This window comes from Vombatus ursinus, unplaced genomic scaffold (assembly GCF_900497805.2).
Source record: "Vombatus ursinus unplaced genomic scaffold, bare-nosed wombat genome assembly UNPS02014809.1, whole genome shotgun sequence".
Lineage (NCBI taxonomy): Eukaryota > Metazoa > Chordata > Mammalia > Diprotodontia > Vombatidae > Vombatus > Vombatus ursinus.
This window is the reverse complement of record NW_020954587.1, coordinates 12698199-12724679: the sequence shown is the minus strand read 5'-3', so window position 1 is coordinate 12724679 and position 26481 is coordinate 12698199. Positions and strand designations below refer to the sequence as shown.

Below are 26481 nucleotides of genomic sequence, written 5' to 3'. Positions count from 1 at the left end.
AACTCTCTGAGGGTTACACAATAGGGAATAACCTGCATTATACGGAGATAATTAATTTGAGCTTCTTTACCTGGGAATTCTCTATACCTGTGAAATCAGAGGGACAGTCCCCATTCTTACCAGTATCAGGTAGGTAAAAGATAGAGGGAAGGGACCTATGAATACAATAATATTTAAGGCAGTACTTTTTATTATAATAAATAGTTGTAAACAAAACGGGTGCCTATTATTTAAGGAACAGCTAAAGAAATTGTCATTAACATGAATGCAATGGAAATGAAGGCTATGGTAGATTCAGATATATGGACGATATGTACGAATTGATGCAGAATGAAATGAGCAGGACCGGAAGAACAATTTGTGTTTGACCATGGTAACAGAGAAACAACTCTGAAAGACATTTTGACTATAGGAGCAACCAATCATGATTTCAAAAGATAGAAAATGAAACTTATCTTGCATCTCTTAGTAGAAAGCTAATGGACTAGAGGCACAGAATTAGATATACAGTCTCAGATACAGCTAATATGTTGATTTGTTTTGCTTAAGTATACATATTTGGTACAAGGGAGGACTTTTCCTTGGGGGAGGCATGGTAGAGAGGAAGAGAAAGATAAGTTGGCAGTTGTGATAATGAAAAAAAATCAGTAAAGCATTTTAAAAGTTAAAATAAATGAAAAGAGGGGCAGCTAGGTGGCTGGCCTTGGAGTCAGGAGGACGTGAGTTCAAATCACGCCTCAGACACACAACACTCACTAGCTGTGTGATTCTGGTCAAGTCACTTAACCCCAATTGCCTCACCAAAAAAATAAAAAAATAAAAAAATGAAAAGAACAAGATAAACGTAAAATAATATTTTTAAAACAAGCTTAGAGTAGTTATGTAAATGTTATCCATTATTAATCTTTAATTAATGTCAAATTCTTAGCTTGCAATTTATGCCAGGAAAGAAAGGGGAAGGCCCACAAATTTGCTTTTAGTAAAAAAGATAAGTTTCAAGTTCAATTTGCAACATGATGCATTTCTATTTTTTTTTCTACCAAATATATATTGTAGGTATAAATGACTTGTTTTAATGGCCCAGTGTAGGCAGCTGCCTAAGTGGTGTGATATGACGAGTGATTTAGGGGCCCTGGCAAATCTCCCAGCTGAAAAAATTCTCTTTGTAGACCAGTCTCCCTGTTCCCAACACCCCATGCTCATTCCTGCCTCTTTGCTTTTGCTCCTGCTGTTTCTTTACTTCAGGCCCTCCTCCCTAATCCATCAAGTTCTGCCTCCCCATAAAGCCTTGAACTTCTCCAGCCCACACAGATATCTCCCTTCTTTGACCTTCTGTTGTGCATATAATTGGCAACACAGTCAGACATGTACTTGTTCTCTATTTTATGTGCCTTAACCTTGTCTCCTCAATAAGACTGTAAACTGTGAGGGTAGGAACTATGCATCATACTTCTATATCTTAACAGGACCAAGGATAACACTGGGCATATGGAAGGCATTCAATAAATACACCTAGGATGATTGATGAAGGAAATTGCTTTTGACTAACCTTTTTCTGGGAAAGTAAGCTTGGTAGTTTTCTGGTCCTTTCTGGCCTTGGTGTTTTGAATCTGTGTGATGAGACAAGCAGATGGCTGCTTGTATGAAGTCAGGTTCTTATCTAGCGTTTTTGGAAATGGCTGATGAAGAAAATCCCCTTTCTTCTCTTGCTCTTTAAGTTTTTTCTCCTTTAAATCAAGAGAGAGAAACACACACACACAGAAAATCAATTTGGTTCTTCTTTAAAACAGAAACAAACAAGAAATGTTGGACCATCTGAGCATCACACTATGGGCTGTATATAAAGAAAGAAAAAGAAGTCAGTTAATCCGGGGAATTAAATGTCCCCTGAAATTCTGCTTCCCTGTGCTCCTGGGATTTGATGACTTCTGGATACTTTGAACCATGCTGTTTCAAGGAATTCTACCCCAGGGCAAGGTCATTCTTGTGAGGTCATTTATTCTGGGTCATGCTGATTGAAGTTAGGACTTATAAATCTAGGTTATCACAAATCAACCATCTGCCTTTGAAGTGATACTCTGAGATTCTGTTTATAGCATTTCCTTTGCAAGGGCAGCACTAAATTTAAAAGCTTCTAATTTACTTTAAGCCAACAACCATTAAGGAGAGTCAAGGAAGTGAATAGCAGAATTATGACTACAAATTAGTTGCTCTGTAAGATGCTGGATAGGAGCGAAGTAGCACAGTGGACAGAGTGCCTGTCCTGGGTTCAGGAAGATCTCAAATAAAATCTAGGCACTTACTTAGCTGTGTGACCCTGGGCAAGTCACTTAACCCTGTTTGCCTCAGTTTCCTCATCTATAAAATGAACTGGAGAAGGAAATGGCAGTCTACTCCAGTATCTTTGTCAAGAAAACCCCAAATGAAGAGTTGAATATGGGGCGGCAGAGCCGAGATGGCAGAGTGAAAGCAGTGACTTGCTTGAGCTCTCCCCCAAACCCCTCTAAATACCTATAAAAATGGCTCTAAACAAATTCTAAAGCAGCAGAACCCACAAAAAGACAGAGTAAAACAAATTTCCAGCCCAAGACAACCTGGATGATTGATCAGAAAGGTAGCGTGCACTAGGCTAGGAGAGGAGCGCAGTGCAGCATAGGCTCACAGGCCGCAGCGAACCTAGAGCAGGCCTCAGAGGACTGAATCATGGCAGTTTCCAGACTTCTCAACCCATGAATGCTGAAGACAACTTAGAAGGTCAGTGGGAAAAGTCTGTGTCTGTGGTGAGAGAGGGAAAGCTAGATCCCAACCGTAAGTCCTCAGCGTGGCCCAAGGCAGCGGCTGCTTCATGAACTTCTGGCCCACAGACTGAGGGGGAATCGGGTGGCTAATCAGAGAGGGATTGCAGGAATTTCTTTGCCAGTGCTGAGGCAGGAATCTCTTGCTTTGCCTGTGCTTGGATCTGGGTCACAGTTCTGGGTGGCAATCCTGGGGTGAGGACGAGCACTGGCGTGGTGGAGCTTGTAGTAGTAGTGGACAGGAAATCCACCTCACAGTTCCAAGACAGATAAGACTGCTTGTGGTTACTCACAGACCAGAGCACAGGCTAGGAAGGAAGTAAACACCTCGCCCTTGATCATAGCACCTTGGAAGAACTGAAAATTTACAGGTCCCTAGAAGTATCTCTGAAAACAGCTGTACAAACTCCTGAAGCTTGGGACAGTACATTCTCCACATTGGAAACAGACTCTTACCTTAACAAAGGGTTTAAAACTCAAGTAATTTGCTGGGATCATGAGCAAACCTCGTAAAAAGAGTCATACTATATTATCTTACTTTGGTGACAAAGAAGATCAAAACATACAACCATAAGAAGAAAACAAAGTCAAAGATCCTACATCCAAAGCCTCTATTAAAAATATGAATCAGTCCCAGGCGTTAGAAGAGCTCAAAAGGGATCTTGAGAAGCAAGTAAGAGAAGTAGAGGAAAAACTGGGAAGAGAAATGAGAGCGAGGCAAGAAAATCATGAAAAACAAGTCAACAGCTTGCTAAAGGAGACCCAAAAAAAATACTGAAGAAAATAACACCTTAAAAAATAGCCTAACCCAAGTGGCAAAAGAGGTCCAAAAAGCCAATGAGGAGAAGAATGCCCTAAAAAGCAAAATTGGCCAAATGGAAAAGGAAGTCCAAAAGATTACTGAAGAAAATACTTCCTTAAAAATTAGAATAGAGCAATTGGAAGCTAGTGACTTTATGAGAAATCAAGACACTGTAAAACAAATCCAAAAGAAAGAAAAATTAGAAAACAATGTGAAATATCTCATTGGAAAAACAACTGACCTGGAAAATAGATCCAGGAGAGAGAACTTAAAAATTATTGGACTATCTGAAAACCATGATCAAAAAAGGAGCCTAGACATCATCTTTGAAGAAATTATCAAGTAAAACTGCCCTGATATTTTAGAACCTGAAGGCAAAATAGAAATTGAAAGAATCCACTGATCTCCTCCTGAAAGAGATTCCCAAAGGAAAACTCCTAGGAATATTGTAGCCAAATTCCAGAGTTCCCAGGCCAAGGAGAAAATATTACAAGCAGCCAGAAAGAAATAATTCAAGGCCTGGGGAAACACAATCAGGATAACACAAGATTTAGCAGTTTCTACATTAAGAGACCGCAGGGCATGAAATATAATATTCTAAAGGGCAAAGGAGATAGGATTACAACCAAGAATCACCTACCCAGCAAAACTGAGTATAATCAATCCTTCAGGGGAAAAAATGGTCATTCAGTGACATAGAGGACTTTCACGTGTTCTTGATGAAAAGACCAGTGCTGAATAGAAAATCTGACTTTCAAATACAAGACTCAAGTGGAACATGAAGAGGTAAACAGGAAAGAGAAATCATAAGAGACTTATTAAGGTTGAACTGTTTACATTCCTGCATGGAAAGATGATATTTGTAACTCATGAGACCTTTGTCAGTATTAGGGTAGCTGGAGGGAAAAAATTATATGTATGTATATAGATAGATAGATAGATAAGAGGGCACAAGGTGAGTTGAAGATGAAGGAGTCATATCTGGAGAATAAAATTAAGGGGTGAGAGAGGATTATACCAGGGGAAGGAGAAAGGGAGAGGTAGAATGGAGTAAATTATCTCACAAAAAGCAGAAAAGAAAAGGCTCTTACAGTGGAGGGGAAACAGGGGAAGGTGAGAGGGAATAAGTGAATTTTATTCTCATAGGATTCAACTTAAGGAGGGAATAACATACACACTCAATTGGGTATGGAAATCTGTCTTACCTTACAATAAAATGGGGGGGAAGGGTACAAGAGAGCAGGGGATGATAGAGAGGAGGACAAATTGGGAAAGGGGGTAATCAGAAGCAAATACTTCTGAGGAGGGATAGGGTCAAAAGAAAGAATAGAACAAATGGGGGGCAGGATAAGACTAAGTTTTTCACAACATGTCTATTATGGAAATGTTTTGCATAACTGCACATGTATAACCTATATTGAGTTGTTTGCCTTTTCAATGAGGGTGGGTGGGGAGGGAGGACGGGAGAAAATTTGGAACCCAAAGTTTTAAAAACACATGTTTAAAAAAATGTTTTCACATGCAACTGGGAAATAAGAAATACAGGAAATGGGGTACAGAAATCTATCCTGCCCTACAGGAAAATAGAAGGGAAGGGGATAAGAGAAGGGGGAAGAAACAGAAGGGAGGGCAGACTAGGGGAACAGGTATTCAGAATGCATACCATCTTGGGGTGGGGGGAGGGGCACAATGGGGTGAAAATTTGGAACTCAAAATCTTGTGGAAGTAAATATTGAAAACTGAAAATAAATAATTTATTTTTAAAAAAAGAGTTGAATATGACTGAAACATCTGAACAACAAGAACATCCCAGATATTAGACTTTGGTTTAGGTAGAAAGGCTAGACCTTTCTCTATTCACTCTTCTTAGAGGCATATAATTGAGTTACCTAATCCTATATATGTATGTTTAAGGGGGTACATGTACATTTACCTTTTAATTTATGAATCTCCAATCCCATGACACAGAAGGGCATTCTTTAGGGGTTCAATGCACTTATAATAAGCAGATTTTGTTGTGAAGAACAAAGTTTGACCAACAGAACAAGGGTAAAGCAGATTCCTCCAAAACTATACCTATTTTATCTAATTGGGTTTGGCTTCAGGCATCACCTATCACCTGCCCCCTAGTAGCTGTAGGACAGAGTCTGTCTTTTGCCTTTTTTTGGATATCTCCAGTACTTAGCATAATGACTGGCAAATAATAGGTACCTAATAAGTGTTTATTGACTGAATGACTGCCCTTTTCTACTGGACTCTTTCACTTTGTCAGAGGCTAGAGATTTTACCTGGGTGAATTTTTTTTTCTAGCAGTAAGCTGTTTATTAGCAAATGCTCCCAAAACACATTTTTGCCATATTGTTTTTGTTATGTTGGGTTAAGCAAAACCAGTGAATTTTAAATCACCTTAAATAAAATCAAATATTGAGTGTTTTTATCTGTTAAATCATACAAATCATACCTTGTTATGACAATTAGTTTGTTTTAGTCTATAGGCTAAAATACAAGATCCTTTTCCTTACTTTTCTAGAGACTTTAAGAAAATCTAGGTTATTAATAAAATCTTTTAAGCTTAGAACCTCCTGATGAAAATCTGCCTGGTCATTAGGACAAAGTTAGTGCCTGACCTATTTAAATTCTTGTATATTCAGATTAACCATAATCACCTCCTCATTTATACTCTCTGTAGGGAATTTAAGACTAAAAGATAAAGATTGTTATCATCACTCATTTATTTATTTTGCCCATATTCTAATTAAAATTGTATTTTTCTCCCAATTACATGTAAAAACAATTTTAAACATTTTTTAAAAAAATTATAAGCTCTAAATTCTCTCCCTCCTTGCCTCCCTTCCCTTCCATTCATTGAGAATGAAAAGGAAAGCAATTTGATAAAGGTTATAATGTGTAGTCCTGCAAAACATATTTCCATATAAGTCATGTTATGAAAGAAAACACAGGCAAAAAAAATAACCACACAAGAAAATAAAATTTTAAAAAGTACGCTTTGATCTGCATTCACTCTTTCAGTTCTTTCTCTGGTTGGCTCTCCAGAGAAAGAACTGAAAGTCTTCAAATTCAACAGTATTTCATCACAATCATATACCTGTTCAGTCATTCCCCAACTGAAGGACATCCCCTTAATTTCCATTTCTTTGCCACCACAAAAAGAGCTGCTACAGATATTTTTGTACATTTAAGTCTTTTTTCTTTTCTCTTTTGGATACAGACCTAGTAGTGGTATTACTTGGTCAAAGGGTATATATGGTTTTATGGACCTTTGGGCATAGTTTCAAATTACTCTCCAGAATGCTTGAATCAGTTCACCACTCCACCAACAGGGCATTAGTGTCTCAATTTTCCCACATCCCCTCCAACATTTATCATTTTCCTTTTCTGTCATATTAACCAATCTGATAGGTGTGGGGTGCTTCCTCAGAGTTGTTTTAATTTACATTTCTCTAATCAATAGTGATTTAGAGCATTTTTTCACAGGATTATAGATAGCTTTTTTTAGTTCATCTAAAAACTGCCTGTTCATATCCCTTGACTTTATATCAATTGGGGAATGACTTGTGTTCTTATATATTTGACTCAGATCTCTATATATTTTAGAAATAAGGCCTTTATCAAAGAAACTTGCTGTAAGAATTTTTTGACAGTTATGATTACTGTGTATTTTACTCCATCCTCTTTCCCCCCCTGTTTATGCTACTCTCTCTTTTCACCCTGTCCACCCCCAAAAATGTTTTGCTTCTGACTACTGCCTCCCCCTATCTGCCCTCTTCTGTTTTCTTATACTTGCCTCCCCTCCTACTTACCTGTAGGGTAAGATAGATTTTTATACCCAGCTGAATGTGTGTTATTCCCTCTTTGAGCCAATTCTTATGAGTGTAGGGTTCAAAAGTTCCTCCTTTTTTCCCATTTTCCCCTCCACTCTAAAAGCTCTTTTGTGCCTCTTTTCTGTGAGATAATTTATCCCATTCTACCTCTCCCTTTCCCCATCTCCCAGTGCATTCTCCTTTCTTACCTCTTAATTTAATTTTTTTTAGATATCATCCCACCACATTCAACTCAAATCCATGCCCTCTGTTTATGTATACTCCTTCTAACTGCCTTAATAATGACAAAGTTCTTTGGATTTATAAGCACCATCTTCCCATGTAGGAATCTAAACAGTTTAACTTCATTGAATTCCTTATGATTTTTTTCTATTTATCTTTTTAAGCTTCTCTTGAGTATGTATTTGAAAATCAAAATTTCTATTCAGCTCTGGTCCTCTCATCAGGAATGCTTGAAAGTCCTCTATTTCATTAAATATCCATTTCTTTCCCTAAAGGATTATACTCAGTTTTGCTGGGTAGGTGATTCTAGGTTGTAATCCTAGCTCCTTTGCCCCCCGGAATGTCATATTCCATGGCCTCCAATCCTTTAACGTAGAAGCTGCTAAATTTTGTGTTTTTCTGACAATGGCTCCACAATATTTTAATTGTTTCTTTTTGATTGCTTGAAATAGTTTCTCCTTGACCAGGGAGCTCTGAAATTTGACTATAATATTCCCAGCAGTTTTCATTTTGGAACCTCTCTCAGGATTGGTGGATTTAAATTTCAATTTTTATTTTACCATCTGGTTCTAGAATATCAGGGCAGTTTTCCTTAATAATTTCTTGAAAGATGATATCTAAGCTCTTTTTTGATCATGGATTTCAGGTAGTCCAATAATTCCTAAATTATTTCCCCTTGGTCTGTTTTCCAGATCACTTGTTTTTCCAATGAGATATTTCACATTTTCTTCTTTTTCATTCTTTTGATTTTGTTTTGTTGTTTCTTGGTGTCTCATTAAGTCATTAGCATCCACTTGCCCAATTCTAATTTTTAAGGAATTATTTTCTTCAGTGAGCTTTTTTGCTTCCTTTACCATTTGGTCAATTCTACTTTTTAAGGAGTTCCTTTCTTGAGTGAATTTTTGTACATCTTTTTCCATGTGGCCAATTCTTCTTTTTAAGGAGTTCTTATCTTCACACAATTTGTGTGCCTCTTTTGTATTCTGTATTTTAAGGTGTCATTTTTTTCCAATACTTTTTGTGCCTCCTTTACCAAGCTGTTGACTCTTCTTTCATGATTTTCTTGCATCACTCTCATTTTTTCCCCCAATTTTTCATCTACCTCTCTTATTTGATTTTTTAAAAATCCTTTTTGAGCTCTTCCAGGAAGTCTTTTTGGGCCTGAAACTAATTCACATTTTTGATTTGAGGCTTTGGATGTAGCAGTTTTGACTCTGTTGTCTTCTGAGTGTGTGTTTTGATCTTCCCTATCACCATAGTAACTTTCTATGTTCAGGTTCTTTTTTTGTTGTTGTTTGCTCATTTCCCCAGCCTATTTCTTGACTTTTAACTTGATGTTAAAGTAGGGCTTTGTTTCCAGAGTGGAGGGTGCACTTTCTCAAGTTTCAGGGGTTTTATGAAGCTATTTTCAGAGCTAGTTCTGGGGGGGTCTGTAAGTTTTCAATTGTTTCAAGGTGGTAAGGAAAGGAATGTTTGCTACCATTCTGGTCTATGTTCTGGTCTGTAACCCATCATAAGCACCCTTTTCTGCCTGGAACTATGACCAGTGTCCTCGTTTCCCTCCAAGGTGTACTAATGTTCCTCCTCACCTGGGACTGCAACCCAGATCCACATGGGAAATGCAACAGAGTCCTACACCCAGTACCAGCCCTTTATTCTTTTTGTAATGTTTTAAGTTAAATGGGTAGCCACACACCTGACTTCACAAAAGGAGAAAAAAGGATTCTGATTTTTATATTTCGCTTAAAGTTTAAAAGCACTAGTAATTGGAAAAAGAGTCATTTATTCTTTCATTGATACTATTCAAAAGCTTTTCAAGGAAGTAACTTCTTGTACTTTCATAATTCCTTCCTAATAAAAAATTTCAAAGCATTTTAAAAATAAGTTGAGTTTCATTATTCCTACTTTGTGTGTGAAAGAGATTTCAAGGAAGATATGTTAAGTGGCTCATATGAATCATTCAGCAGTAGAGTGAGATGTAGAAACCAAAGCTGAATGTCACAATAGTGGGTGACTATGGGTATGAAATGCGACATATGATGTTAGTTGTTGGTTTTGCTTTGCTATAGGATGAGATAATAACATATTTATTAATTTTTAATATAAGATATAACTAATATAATAAATACATTATTTTATACAATAATATATTTAACTAATATTTATGGAAAAGTTTGCAAAGTGCATAGATTATCTCATTTGGTTCTCACAACAGGCCTTCAAAGTAGGCAGAGGCAATTTGGTGCAATAGAAAGAGCTTGATTTAGTAGTTTCAAATCTTAGTTCAAACACTCACTAGCTGTGTGACTAAGTCATTTGACCTCTCTGGGCCTCAGTTTCCCCATCTACTGATGAGAAGTTTCAACCAGATGAACTTTGTTAGCCCTTCAAATTCTAATTTTATGATACTTAAACATGTACTACAGTTATTATAATCCTTATTTTACAACTAAGGAAATTGAGGCTTTGAGAGTTTAAGTAACTTGTGCATAGTCACAAAGAAAGTAAGGATTAGAGGCAGGATTTTAACCCAGATCCCTCTGACTCCAAGTTCAGCATTCTGCCCCCTGTTTTGGGGAGGCCTTGATCTCTCTATGTCCCTAATAGGCCTCAGGCTGGGATGATCCCCAACACCAATCTGCACAAAAGCTTTAGCCTGTTCCATTTTCCCAAAATTGCACATTGTGTCTCTGCTTTGGCAGCCTGCCCTCTGCTCTGAACATACTGAGATATGAGAAGACAACAAGGTAACTTGAAGAAGAAAAAAAGAAAAAAAAAGAAATGGAAGTCAAGATTCCTGGTCCCCAGGAGGTTTCCCATTCTTGACCCTAAACTGCATGTGGGAATGGTAAGGAGGAAAAGGTAGGGCCTCCCAAAGAACTATAACTTTGGGGACAGGGCCATGGAAAATGTCTGGTGGTAGTCATAGCATTATCTCTGAATATTAATGAGAAACCCAGGAATACAGGGAAAGAACCAGGGATAGGCCATACCGCTATATTTTTTCATTTCCGTTAAGCTGCTCAAGACACCTCAAAAATGATCCTTCTTGTCTTCTAGGCTTTCTCAAGTCTATGCCAAAATAGATTAAAGCACTATTTCTCCATCTTATTCTGCCCCCTCCTATGGATATGCTTCCGTGTCTTTTGAGAAAAACTGACAAAGAAAAACCTCTCACAAATCATTTTTGCTTTGCAAGGTCTATTTTTGGCCTTTTCTGAAAAGTCCAGAGTCAATGTTTGTAAAAAGGCCTTTAGTTCTTCTCATTTTTCATATTTCACTGAAAAGTAGACCAAATCTTCCTTATGTATTCATGAACATTAAAATAATCAATACCAATTCCAGGGCCCTGATTTAAAAAAAAAATGAGTCCAAACAATAATAAAACCCAACATGGAACTAAAATGAAGAAAAAAAAATTTGAGGGGGGAGGGAGGTAGACTCAAATTCACCCTATCTTAAAAATATATTTTTTGAATATATAGTATTCTTTTTAACATTTTCAGAAGCCCAGTTTATAGACTGCATTCCTCTACTACATCCCCCCCAAATAAACATTAAACTTTCAAAATTTCAAAATCAAAAGACAAAGGGCCAATAGAATGATAGGTCTGTGAGTTTCAAATGTATAATGGGCTGTCAAACAAGAGACAATTTTCTAAGTAAAGAGAAGAAAGACATCCCAAAGCATCTCTCTACTGATTAACAAAATCATTTGTCAACTAGTAGAGAGAAATTGATGCTAGGGAGAGGGCAAGTTAATGTATTAACCTGTAAATTCTAAAGCTAACACAAAGGATTTTGGCTGTCTTAGTATGCATTCAAATAGATGACCTCATCCCTGCATGCTATCGTATTGTGCTAGTATTTTAACCCAAGGAATCTCTACAACTGTCAAAGTTGACTTACCAATTCCTCTTTCTTAGGAGATGTTGAGATTGTTATAGGATCAGTAAACCCCTTAGTCATTCTATGTAAAAAGAGTCAAATACCCACCTGAAAATGTGAAGGATAATCTCATTGACTCTGAATGACTTTTACCACATGAACAAATCAATCATTCCACAAGCATTTATTTCATACTTGTGTGTACTAGGCCTTATGCCATGACCTTTTAATTATACCCTTAATTTACATGGACTATTTCCTCCGGGGAAAAATATTGAGGAGTTCCATCAATAGCCCAGTTCCTCCATAGAAATAGCTTAAAACAACAACAACAACAACAGATTTCTAAGTAAACGAACTAATGAGTGAATTAAAAGGTGAAAGAGAAAAAAAGAAGAAACTCTTAGAAAAGGAATGAGAAAGGACAGGGAAATGAACAAGCAATTGGGGGGGGGGGTTCCAGCAAAATAAACAAATAATATGGATTAAAAGATTCCAAAGTGATATCAACTCAAGGAAAAAACTGATCTTAATTCTGGCCCAAGAAATAAAGCAGGACCTAGTATATGGTATATTAAATTACAAAGGAAACACTAAAGAAAATCAGAGAACCTGATATCAGTAAAGGAAGATCAGGCATCTTTAATGACATAGCTATTGTTGATAACAATTCCAGATACTGATAGCAGAAGGACAAATAAGAAAGAAATTACAGAATCTTACAAAAATTGGGAAGAATTATATATGATAGTTAAATGGAACTGAATGTGTGAACAGGACATTTATAAAATGGTATCACATTTTGAAACATAAAGGACTTAAAAATAAATACACAAAAGGAGAATTTTAAACTGGACATTAATGCTATTAGAATAGTAATGTATAAAGAACATACAGGAAGATCCAACACTAAATGGAAACTAAAATGATTTGCCTAAGAATAATCTTGCCATATATGTAGAAAAATATTTTAGACACACTTTCATTGTAGCAAAGACCTGGAAACAAAGTGAGTGACCATCAAATGGAGAATAGTAACACAGCTTCTTACTTGGAACCAACCATGGCACAGGACAAGCTTAGGTTCAGCAAAGGTGTTCATATTAATGTAGAAATATTTGCCTTTGATTTGGCATTGTAGGTATTTAGAGGTGAAAGGAACTGCAGGGGAAATCTAGTCCCACACCTTTATTTTAGATGTAAGGAAAATCGAGGCTTATAAAAGTTAAATGGCCTGACTTGGTTCACATAGATAGTAAATGGCAAAGTCAGGATTCAAACCCAGGTTCTCTGCCTTCCTTTAGCATTTATAGTTACCTGGCAATCCTCTACTCAATGCAATAAAATCTTTTGTTAGTCTCTAATTCTCACTGTGAAATACCACAGTGACTCCTATTTATATTTCTCAAATTCACATGATGCCCAGAGTTTTCCTAAGTTTACCGTATTTCCAAATCTACATCTTTCACTTGCTTCATTTAAACTTTTTCTTCCCTATAACAGTTACCAAATACCTAATTTCTTCCTTCAATCTTTCCACTGTCATTTCATTTTGCAGGAGAAAGTGCTGTCTATGAAAACTTGCTTCCCATTTTTCTTTCTTCTAATGCACTGAATAGCCTATCATAGGCATTCCTTGCACTAGAAGGGCCCAGGGACTTGGAGAGGGCAGATGTAGTTTCCTCTGCATCCTAGCTTGGCTCAGTCCATGCATATTAGACAATGGTGAAATATTGAAGATGGTGACAACCATGATAGGAAGAAGAGAAGAAACTAATCAAATTTCTGAGATTTCTTCCAAGCTGCAGAGGTTATTTTCTGACTGCTGTTTTGTTTGTTTGTTTGTTTGTTTATCCCTGGCTGCCAATTTCATGAAGAAAAGTTAATGGGGGATTTTCTTCTCTCTTCCTTTTAGAGGTGGATTTTCATAACAAAATAGCCAATAAACATAGTTATGGGTGATTTAACAGGCAGAGTCTTGCAGAAAAAATTGGGTTGTGACTATAAATCTAGCTTGGGAACACCTGGCAAACAAACTATCCTTTTTCACTTGGGCAGAAATACTTTATGCTTAACCACGATAATGAGATAGCTTTATGTAAATTGTATTATAAACATAATAATCATCAACAAAGACCAATAGACAAAAGCAATAAAATATTAGATGGCTTTACACTACTTTTCAAAGGACTTAAGTGTCGGAATGTTAACTGTGGGAAAACCTTAGATTAAGTGGAGGAATAATACCGAATAAATCTTGGCATAAAGTGGGATGTAGACCTTGAGGCACTAGGGATTGCAAACATTGGTGGACTCAGAACTGTGCAGAGATTGATTGGGCTTGCTGAAAAGAGTTCTAGCTCAATTATCTAACTCATCTGATGCACATATGTCATATTATGAATCAGTGTTATTCATGTTTGTGTCTCATTTCCTTACTAGACTTTACAAGCCCCAGGAAGAAATGGACTGGTTCTCAACTGAACACTACGTGACTTAACGTCTTCTGTTCAGGTGTCCACAGTAACCTTTCAGAAATAAGAATTTTTAGCTGCTGTAGTGTTTACTTAAGTGCTACTTTTTTAGTGTTTATTTTAGTGCTACTTGACCCAAAGTCCTATGTCTTGCCCACTTTTCTTAGAATAGAGGTTCTTAACTTGGGGTTAGTAGGTACTTAATAAATGTTTATTCCCTTCTCTTCCCCCATGAAATTAATAGATAGATGTGTCAATATAATTATATAAAATAAATTCCTTTGTAAGCCTATATATTTTTATTTTAAATATTTAAAAATATTATCCTGAGAAAGGACCTATGACACAAAAAAGGGCTGAGAATTCCCTGCCTCAGAAGCTTTCATTAAGAAACCATGCTCTTGGGGCAGCTAGGTGGTGCAGTGGTCAGGAGTACCTGAGTTCAAATCCGGCCTCAGACCGAACACTTGACACTTACTAGCTGTATGACCCTTGGCAAGTCACTTAACCCCAACTGCCTTAAAAAAAAAAAAAGAAACCATGCTGTTGCTCTGAGTGTGGGATTCAGAGAATATTCAGATCTAGTCACTACTAGAAAATTTGGCAGTCTCTAGTTTTCATTTTTTCTTCACAATTTTGATGGTTTCCATTCTAAATTTTCTAATCTTAAATGTTTCAGGTAAGTTCCAGGACAGTAGTGAAGAGATATTATCACTATAGTTTAGATTTATAGGGTCCAAAGTGATCCTTCACCCTAAGAGGCTGGGGTGAGGGGTGGGAAAGTGATCTACTAATGGATTCTGCAGAGTTCAAGGTGGGCAACTGGGAGGATCAAGTTCTATACCTGCCTCTTGGTATTATCAAAAACCACCTGCCTAATCTTTGATCTTTGGCTCTACAGAGTTACAGGGATATCTCATATGCCACTAAATAACTGTAAAGTCACTCACTGTCAATAAAAGACAGTGATTCTGACCTTCCACCTTGGCCTTCCATAGTACTTTGTTCTGCATCTATCTGATGTGCCTCTGTAGTATTACGCATTAGCATTCTCTGTTTCTGTCTTATTTTCTTACTAGACTTTATGAACTCCATGAGAGAATGAATTGGTACAAACTGATACCAACCTAAACTTTGTATCTCTCTTTACATCTCTGTTTCACATATGGTCTATTGTTTTAATAAATTCTTGTTGCAAATCTACCTCTGACATTGAGAACAAATACAGTCAACTCACATGAGTTAAATAAATTCACATGCATTAGGATAGGACTTAGAAGAAGAAACTATTTTTGTACTTACTCATAACAAATGATTCATAAAAATTCGTTGAGAGTTTAAGTCTAAAATAATAATTGTTTGCATTTAAATAGTATTTTAAGGTTTATAAAATGTTCTACATGTGTCATCTCATTTGAGTCTCACAACAACTCTGTGGGATTATCCCCATTTTAGGATGAGGAAACTGAGGCAGAAAGTGGTTAAATGACTTGCCCAGCCTCACACTGCTGTAAGTGTCTGGGGGCAGTATTTGACTTCAGGTCTTCCAGGTCCAACACACTCTCCATTGTGTCACCTAGCTAACGCTTGAAATGACATTTCAAATTAAACTTAGTTACCAAATGCAGTACATCATGCTAGATATAGGATATGCAAAAAAAAAGAGTTTAAAAAATCTCTGCCATCAAGGAGCTTATACTACTTATATTACTGGTATATATATATGTATATACATGTATATATACACATATGTATGTCTGTATATATATATAATTATTATTATATTACTAATTGTATTACTTATATACTTCTATTACTGGGAATTAATAATCCACACACTGATACATGATGTCTGTATATATATATAATTATTATTATATTACTAATTGTATTACTTATATACTTCTATTACTGGGAATTAATAATCCACACACTGATACATGAATAAGAGTATCAGGGAAAGCTGCATGGAGGAGGTAACATCTGAGTCTTAAAGGAAAATTAGAATTCTGAAAGGTGGAGATTAAGAGGGAGAGCATTTTAGACATGTGGGAAAGTTTGTGCCAATGCATGAAGGCAGGAGATGGAACAGGAAATTCAGGGAAACAATACCCAGCAGTCTAGTTGTCCTGGAACATTCAATGTCAGGTGGAGCCAGATTTGGAAAGCTTTGATTTTGTTCTAGAGGCAGTAGTTTTGTTTTAGAGGCAAAAGTTTTTAGGTGAAGAGATAACATGGTTAGACTTATGTGCTGGGAAGGTTATTTTGACAGTTATGTGGAGTGTGAATCATTGGAGAGACTAGAGACTGGAGTCAGGGAAAGCAATGAGGAGGCTATTACAAATAATCTAACAGTAGATCAATCAGGGTTTGTAGTATGGTGGTGATTGTATGAGTGGGTCAGAAACAGACGGAGAGATGCAAAGATTAGAATCAACAACAGTTGTTAACTGAATGAATCTGGGCATTGAGGCAGAGGAAAGAGGCAAGAATGATTAAAAAGTCATGAACCTGAGGGATTAGGAGAATGATAGTACCCTCCAACAGAAATAGGAAGGTTTTGAGGATGGATACACTTGGGAGGGTGGAATGGGAAAGATCATCACTTCCACTTAGATCTGTTGAGTTTGAGATGCTAATGAATGGATGAAAATACATTTGTTAAGTGCTTAGTACGGGCCAAGGATGGAACATCCAGGTAGGGATGCAGGTGATTGGTAACGTGAGACTGAGTTTAGGGTCTCTGTACACACTTGGTCCATCTGAAAAGAGATGATACTTGCTATCATGGAAGCATATAGGATCACCAAAGGGAAAGTATAGACAGAGAAGAGAAAATGGCCCAGGATATAGTCCTGGGAAATATTCATGCATAGGTGACAAGAGGTGTTGAACTTTCAAAGGAGACTGAGAAATGGCCAAGGAGGAAAGAAAGGAAGTCAAGGAAGGATACCACCATAAAAGCCAAGTGAGGTAAATAAGAGTATCAGGGAAGGGGGGGCTGATTGACAGCATCAAAATCAGCAAAGAAGTCAACCTTCTAACATTTTACCTCTAAATGTCTCTTTAAAAAGTTTATCAGTATTAACTTTGCTTTGTATACAGGGCCCTCACCTCTTGGCTATATTTTACATTTTAAAAATACAATTAATAGTGTTTTTTTTTTTTAAAGATCAAATCAGAATCCATTTGAGCTTTCTGACCTGAGGAAAGTTTTTAAATGGGCATTGCCTCTATAAGGGTCACTACTGTTCATAAGATATTTTTCGGGAATAAATAAAAGTCATTAGGCTCAGACTAATTTAATTTAATACAGGTGCAGTTATTTGAAATTTGTAATCCACCTCCACTGATTCAATCTTTGGCTTTTAAGTCAAAGAGGGGTGGGGGGAGGGTTTTGGTAGGGAGAGGGAAGATAATAAAGCCTTAAAATCATAAAGCTCTGATCTCTGTATTTAATTTTCTTTTTCTTCATCTCAGCTCTTCAAAGGGGGAAAAAAAAGAATGAGAACATGAAGAACAAAATGGCAATTGACCATATTTGATGAATAGAAAGCATTTTTATGAGCACCCAGAGGAATATGAGCTAGGAATAGCCTTTTATTAATCATTGAGACAATCCTTCCCCTATCAGGGCTAATATCCTATCCTACCAAGAACACAACAGATTCCTTTCTTGGACCATCAATGTAGTTCAAGCTAAAACCAGAAAGGCTTTTAGAGGCTTTTACCTGCAGAGTTTGGCTCTCCAATTACTTTATTGTCGCCTTTTTTGGCTCTTTTTCTTTAGCCTCCTACATACAACTAAGATAAATTTATTAATCTAAAAATAGCCTGCAATTTAATTAACAAAGATAAATAAATAAATGAACAAATTTAAGTGTTATTTTTCCATCAAGAATTCTGTTTTCATGCTATATCAGATCCAGTCATTAAGGACTTAATAACTATCTTCATTAAAGAATTAAGATGTTGAAAGTGTTCTTTGTGTTCCCAAATGTTATTCAGCCTACTTTTTTTCTCTTGTTCAATTCTGGGTATAGCTCACTGTCCATCTGTAGTGCCTGTCCAAGACAGATGTCATGAGGGATTAACTCAGTGAGCTGCCCATTCAACTGCATGTCAATCTAGATAAGTATTCTTCTTCCATTGATCTAAATTTTGATGACCACTCGGGATTGGAGAGGACTGAAGATGAAACATACCTCTTTCTCTCCTCAGGGGAGAGGAGGTACAAATGAAGTATATCCTTTTAGAAATGATCAACATGTTTTTATTTTTACTTAATAACTTTTTTGTTAAAAGGGCGCTTCTACAAGAGGAGGGGATTGTTAATGGAAAGTGAAAACAATGTAAACAAAAAGAAGCAATAAAAATTTAAAATAGAAAATGAGGCTAAAAATGGCTAAATGATATGCCTGTATTTACACAGCTACGAAGTGTCTAAGGTGAGCACGTGTTTTTTAACACTCTTTCCAATACAAATATTTGATTTTAAACTCTCGCCTACCAGAAAAACCCAGAAACAATGTTCCATGGATTAGCAGCAAAGTGAAAGGCTAAGCTCAGTGGACTTGGAGGGCTCTAGCACCTATTAGCTATGTGATTATAGGTAAGTCATTTAACATCTCTGAGACTTTGTCAGTAAAATCTTGTCTGTGTAATGGGGATAATAATAGCTGGAGTATCTACCTCATAAGGCTGATGATGTCAAGATCAAATGAAATGATATGGGGCATCTCCCAAAAGTCTTAGTGCAGTTAAAATAGTAAGCTTTAATACCTTAAAACTATTCACAAAGGGTGAAGCACTTTGCAAACCTTAAAATTATATAAATGTTAGCTATTATCTTACTATTATTACACAAATTAAGGAAATGTTGAGATTAAAAAATGAAAGATGAATTGAATAGGCACTTCCTCCTCACTTGGGAGAAAAAAGAATCAATTCTTGCTCTGTCTTCAAAAGAAGGAATTTTTAGAGGCCTCTCCTAGAGAAAGACAAGCAAAGCAGGGAATGCTTCTTGAAGCATGCTGTGAGAAAGAAATGGAAGAAGGCATTCTGGGGAAACAGTAGAAGTATGGGAATGTCCAGTAAGGAGAGGTGGCTTAGAAGTAAGAATAGCTACATCCCAACTCCCCTCTGCTGAGCTTTTGAAATTAAGAGACACTACTGAAAAATCACCAAAGGTGTTACATTTTCTATACCTATTTGTGTGACTACTTGTCACATAAGTCATTGCAAAACTGTGAGTTTCCTTCTGGGAACTTCTGAGGCAAGATGGTCAGTCCTTAACTTCTCATACTAGCATTGTTGACAATAAAAATTATTTTGGTCATTCTAAAACCTTTCCAAACTCCTTTGTCATATTTTCCTTTCTTGAAGCCAAGTCTTCTATTCATTTATGTGTGACTTTAATTTTTGCTTTTAATAAATCCCCTCAAACTCTGCAAACCAATGGATCCCACATATTCCATTTTTCATGGACATTGTTCGACAAGGAGTCATTTGGTGACTTTTGTACCCGTAATTGAACTTTGCTACTTTGGGGCCTGGAATAATTTATTTTCCCTTCCCTTACTATACATAAGAATGGAAATGACTGACTGAAGATTCCTTAGTCTTAGAGTATCCCAAATATTGCTGATGTCCTTACCTCATAAGATTCTTTATTCACGTTGTATTTTTCAATCTGATAGAGCTGGTTCTTGTAGAAGATGTTGTCCTGAATGTTTGATTTCTGCCAGGGTAAAAATAAATATACCTTAACCATTAGGAACTATCAGTTTCCATTATGATGTTATTAATCCTCTCTGGCCTGAGAATATTTGAATAGTATATTTTTTGTGAATATATTTTTGTCATGCCTTTTGTCTATAGATCAGTCATTCTAACCGCCACATGACACCTATTCCAGATGGAACCCTCCTTTGTAACACTGAAAAAACAATTAGGCAAAAACATCCTATATGGTGATATATGTGACACTATTATACCATGTATTTGATTGTCCCTGCCCTTCTTCCTGGAATGGGGACATATAATAATGTTTCATTATTGCTTCTCTAGGCCCTGAATTGGCTTTCCGGTTTCTCAGAGTTCAGTTTCTTTTTAGGAATATTTTTGTTTACAATATTTTAGTTACTGCTAGCATTTTCTTGGTTCTCTCTATTTTGCTCTGTATCTTTTTTTTTATAAATCTTCCCGTGTTTCTCTAAATTCTATATATCTTGCAGTTCTTATTGCATAATAATATCCCATTAAATTAATGCCCTAGCTTTATCAGCCTTTGTCCCAATCTGTGGTCACCCAGTCTGTTTCTAGTTCTTGGCTACCACAAAGACTGCTAAAAATATTTTGGTATAGATTAAAATTTTGCTTCTGTCTTTGACTTTCTTGAGGCATATACCCACAATCCTGGGTCAAAGGGTAAGGGGGAGTTTAGTCCCTTTAATTGCATTAGTCCAAACTGATTTCTAAAATGGCTGGACCATGTCACATATCCACCAATAGTGCATTGGTATTCTCTCTCTTCCCACAGTATGTCTAATATTGACTATTTCAATTTTTTGTAGATGTCAGTATTTTTTTTTCTTTAAAGAAATTAGTTTATCTGGAGATATTTAAGATCATAGGGTCAGAGATTTAGAATTGGAAGTGATATTAGCAGTTAGTCCAACCTCTGAATTTTGTAGATAATAACTCATATTTATATAGTACTTTTGCTAAAATAATATATAAAGTCTACAAAATGTTTCACATACATTGTCTCATTTGAGGCTCATAATAATCATGTACAACAGATACTATTATCCCCATTTTACAGATGAGGAAACAGGCCCAGAATGGCTAAGTGGCTTGCCTGAGGTCACACATCTTCTAAGGCAGCCCATTCCTTTGACCACGGTGATAGCAAGTTTTTTTTTTTTTTTTTTTTTTTTTAAATGAGCCAAATTTTGTAGCTTCCACACATTTCTTCCAGTTTTGCCTTCTGGCATCAAGTAGAAAAATCCTGATCCCCACTTCAACATGTTAATCCCTTAACTACTTGAAGGCAATTATTAAGTCCCCTTAAGTCTCTTCTACTCCAGGCTAAACATTCCCAATTCATCCTGCTGATCCTTGTAGGGCAGATTTCATTTTTTTCATTTTTGAGGCCCTTCACCTTCCCTATTATTGTCCTCTAAATAGAGCTCTAATTTATAGATGTTGTTTCTAAAATGCAGGGCCCCAAATTGAATATCATCCTTCTGTTATGGTCTGAATGGGACTAAGTACCAATAGGGTGATCTTTTCCTTTGTTCTTCAAACTATAATTTTCCCTTGATGCTGCCTAGGCTAGCAATTGTTTTTCTGGCTATCATGTCACATTGAGTCATTTTGCATGTCCTATGTGTTCACTAACATAGTTAGGAATTTTTCAAATGAATGCTTATCCATGAATGCCTCCGTATCTTGAACTTGTGAAGTTGTTGTTACTGTTTTTAATCAACTTATTCCTATTAAATTCCAGCTTATTCTCTCTAGCCCATTGTTTTAGCCTTTAGAAATCTTTTGGGATTCTGATTCTGTCATCTAACCTAGCCGTCTCTATCAGCTTTGTGTTATCTGGAAATTTGATAAATATCCACCTATGCATTCATCTAAGACATTAATTAAAATATTGAACAGAATAGGACTAAAAATAGAATCTGCAACACTTCTTTAATGTAGCTTCAAGAAATTAAAAAATGCTTATTTGGAACTATATCCCTCATGGTTCATGACAAACTGGGACTCAACATAATTTGTGCAAATTATTATAGAAGCCTTCACAACTGATTAGCATTATAGGATTTAAAGTTGGAAGGAACATAAGAGATCATTTAGATCAAAGCCTTCATTTTACACATGAGGCAACTGAGGCCAAGAGATTTGCCCAAGGTGTGTCACTTGACTGACATCAAAAAGTTTGTTTCCCACTTTGAAATAAGTTTAAACCCATTAGGAGATTATATAGAAAAGTTATGACAAACTAAGTTCAGGGCCTACAGTAAACATTGTAAAAACTCTTTTCAAGAACTCTTATCTTCAAAGATTTGATTATCCCTCTCCTCCTTCTTTTGCTTTAATTACCTTCCTCTTTTTTGCTAGGTGGTGCAATAGATAGAGTATTGGACCTGGAGTCAGGAAGACACTAGCCCTATGACCCTGGGTAGGTTCCCATGCAGAGATCAAAGGTTCTTTCCCCACATTCATCTATGAGCAGAGTTGTTTGATGAATCCCTAGGCTTTGGGAGTTAACAACAAGCCAGTGGGCAAAAAGGATAAAGCTCCTCTAGTTGTCTCTTTTAAAAAAAAAAAAAGACTTGGGAATCATATACTTACAGTCAGCCTTTTATCCTTCCAACTTTAAGGACCAAGTGGGTAGAATTCATCTGCACCATCAACCATACCCTTCAAGTTATATTTTGAGTGATTTTTCTTCCCCTTATTCAGAGATGCCTTCAATATTCACTTAAAACTGATTTCACCACCAAAAAAATGTTTCAGGAGTAGGACAAGAACACAAAATATAACATGCCCAGAGCCTTGCATTATTTCTTGCTTGGAGCTATGCTAGGAGGAACAGGCTGGCTACTATTCCAGCCTCAACTCCCCCAGGCTTAGCTTGTGCTAAAGGGAATTTACAATGCTTATTTCTCAGTGATGCTATCAGGATTAAGAAATCAAATGATCCATTAAAAAGAACAGTTAAAAGGAAAATATCTTCTGTATGATTTTTTTAAAAGCATACCTATTAACACATAATTATGAATTTGTTTATCAGTTTTCTAGTGGCCAATAATGAGGGCCCTAGTGATGAGTAAATTTAAACAGGGACAATATGTAGTCCTGCTGAAGAGGGCAGTGTTAAAATTAATTATCTGAAATAAAAAGAAACTGAGGTACAAAGTTACTGAGCATGATTTCATTTGCAAAACTAGCATTTGCATATCAAAACAGGTCATCTGACAGATGTCAGAGACAAGGAGTGATTTACAGGGATAATTTTTATAATAGAAGAGAGGAATAAAAAAAAATACAGAAACTTGTTTTGAACATAATTCAATTGGACAAGACAGATCATCTGACTAGTACGCTTTTCCCAGGCTTTCTTAACCCAATAGTAACATCTAGCTGTCAAAATGAGATTACCCCAGAAACCCTTGCCCTCCAAGGGATGCCTTTTGTAACCAGAAAGCTTACTGGGAAAGAAATACTTGTGGCTTGGAGTTAGCAGTCACTGTCCTTCCCTAATCTTCCAGCTGCCAACCTTAGAGACTGGATTATTCAACTTAGACTCTAGCTCAAGAAAAAAGGGAACTTATTCACTAAGACTAGAAAGAGGGACTTTTTGCCCTTAGGTAAACCCGCTTTCTCTAGCTGCTAGAAAGGGGAACTTAGCCTTTAGAAAGAGTCTTATGATCCTATGATTATTTTATTCCTACAAAGATATATGTCTAACTCTAAATTATCTGCTACTAAATGAGAAAGTCTTCTCAAACTATCTAATCACTATATCAATCTATAGGTAACCTAGACTTCAGAGACTTATCTATGTTAGTCTAGCTTAGCTGTTAGGGCTAGCTCTTCCTAAAAAAGGGAGCTTAATCCTATAATAAAACTAAATCAATACTAACGGATTTCTGTTTCAGCAGGGAAGTTTAGAGGACATATTCTGGCATAGATACCTAGGGAGATAACAGGTCATGAGTCCAGGGTTGAATGAATAAAAGAAAAAGGAAAGATGCTAAAGGAGAAGTAAAAAAGCCAAGAAGTTTGAATCCTTTCCCTAGGGCCTAACTTTGTGAGCGATTTATTTTTAAAACGTCTTGACTTCCCTTGAACTAAAAGTGTGATATGTGACCCAGGTTTGGATCCTATTTTATCTCACATTCCAGAGACTCAGCAACACATCAGATTAAATTAACAGCTGAAGATCAAGTGTCAGCAATTGGAAAATATTTATGGATGAGAAAAAGAGAGGTTTTTTTCCCCCACCAAGAACAAAGAAGTCTATCAGCAATTCCAAACTTACTCTAAGGCCTGACAAATAGCGTTCAAGTTTCTTGTTTAGCAGGAAGTAGATGGCAAGGATGTGGCAAGCCCTGTTGGACAAGACGGTATTGATCACATCGCTATTTTTGTATCCAAGCTTTTCAGTCATGTGAAGTACCACACTTTGGCTCAAGTCTTCTAGGTGAATCCTAAACCAAAAGGGAAAAAAGAACACTATATGTGATTTTTGAAATCTTCCCAAAGGAGCCTTAGAAAGTCCATTAGTAATAAAAGCAAATAGATCTGTATGTGTTCAAATAGCACTGCCATAGAAACAAAATATTTACTTTAACTAAAAGCTATTTTCATATGTTATTTTAGCTAGCACATGCAGGTAGGTGGTACACTGAATACAGCTCTAGGTCTGGACACATGAAGACCTAAGTTCAAGTCTGGCCTCAGATACTTAATAGCGATAAAATGAGTATCATAATAACACCAACTTCACAGGGTTGTTGTGAGCATCAAATGAGATAATATGTACAATGTTCTTAGCACATTGTCTGCCATATGGTAGACTCTCAATAAAATACTTATTATTCCTTCCCTTTCCTTCAAGATGCAGTTCAAACACTACCTTCCTTATGAAGTCTTTCCTGGTAGCCTCAATTGCCACTGCCCTTGCCCTCTTTCTTAAACTACTTTATATTTGTATTTATTCTTTCTTCCTTTTTTTCCCCTATAAATCTGTACTTGTTTACTCCCCTTATGAATGTAATTTCTGTTGCATTTGTATTCTCAAGGCCAAGTGTAGCATCGGGCATATAGCAACCTTAATAAACTCAATAAACACTTGTTAAGTTACTGATTGATCTTACCTTATAGACTGAGGGTGTTCTGAGTCAGCATAGAGTTTATGCTAAATTATTTGATTCCTCCTCTAAGCCTGGAATATCTTCCTTCCTTCCCTTTGCCTATGGAATTTGAATGCTACCTCTTCTAGAAAACCTTCCCTCATATGTATGAAGTATTATAGCATAATATACTATATATAATATAATGCATATTATATAGTATAATATGTAATATAGAATATAATATGGGCAGCTAGGTGGCACAGAGTGTTGGACTTGGAGTCAGGAAGATTTGTCTTCCTGAAATCAAATCCAGCCTCAGACACTTACTAGCTATGTGATCCTGAGCAAGTTACTTAACTCTGTTTGCCTCAGTTCCTCATCTGTAAAAATGAGTTAGAGAAGGAAATGACAAACCACTCCAGTATCTTTGCCAAGAAAACCCCAAATGAGGTCATGAAGAGTTAGACATGACTGAAACAACTGAAGAGCAACAAAATACACTATAATGTTTTATATGTACTCATAAAATACACTTTTGATATAATATTGTGAACTTAATGAGAGGACATGGATAAACTGGGTGGGAAAGTGGATAGATTGCTGAACCTAGAGTCAGAAAGACTTAAGTTCAAATCTGGCCTCGGAAATTTACTAACTATGTGACCCTGGACAAGTCACTTAATTTCAGTTTGCCTCAGTTTTCTCAGCTGTAAAATGAGAATAATAATAGCACCTTCTTCCCAGGGTTGTTATGAGTATTAACTGAATAGCATTTGTAGGGCACTTAGAACAATACCTGGCATAGAGTAGGCACTATATAAATGCTATTGATGATGATGGTGACGATGATGATGAGTGACATGGGATGAGCTGGTACAGATGGGTTATGATCTGCACACATTGTTGGGGGGAAATCCCAAATCAATGAAATCCCAGATCCATTTTAGCAATGAATATTATGTGTTATAATTATTTGTGTGTGAGCCCTATTTCCTTGATAGACAATAAACTACATAATGGCTGGAACCAAGATCTCTGTATCTCTCACACTGCTTACTATGGTGATCTGCACATAGATAGGATCAAATAAATGCTTAGTGTTATTAAATTATAAGCAATAAAGCCCATACATATACTCCTATGTGTTGTAAACATGTATTACAGTAAACAAGGCTATCAAATGCTGGACTTGGAATAGGGAAAACATGAATCTGAATTCCACTTCTGATAGACATTATATTAGACAAGACCTGACATCTCTAAGCTTCTGTTTTCTCGCATCTAAAATGTGAGTAATAATACCTGTAGCACCTATTTATAGGCTTGTGAAGCTAAAATGAAGAAAATCTATATGAAGATCCTTGCAAACCTATATATGAGGTCAATATTAGTTATTATTAAAATCAGTAACTAGATGATTGTCCCTACTACAATGTGGATGCTATTAGAAATGGCACTAGATAATAATTTTGTTAAAGTAGCACAGTATAAAAAAAGATCATAAAAAGACTATCAGGCTTTCTATACAGTGTTACTAAAACCCAATAGGAAGAGATAGAAAACAAATTCCATTCACAATAA

At 36.4% G+C, this 26481-nt stretch overlaps 1 protein-coding gene across 1 annotated transcript in view; it reads right to left on the bottom strand.

Annotated features, from left to right (window-relative positions):
• HUNK (hormonally up-regulated Neu-associated kinase) overlaps positions 1-26481 on the bottom strand; it is a 132847-nt gene that overhangs the window by 7663 nt on the left and 98703 nt on the right. Inside the window, exons 7-9 of the mRNA XM_027875563.1 lie at positions 24084-24252; positions 19680-19763; positions 1550-1727 (exon numbers count right to left, since the gene is read on the bottom strand). Of these exons, the coding sequence (XP_027731364.1) occupies positions 1550-1727; positions 19680-19763; positions 24084-24252 (431 nt within the window). The remainder of the gene's footprint in view (positions 1-1549; positions 1728-19679; positions 19764-24083; positions 24253-26481) is intronic.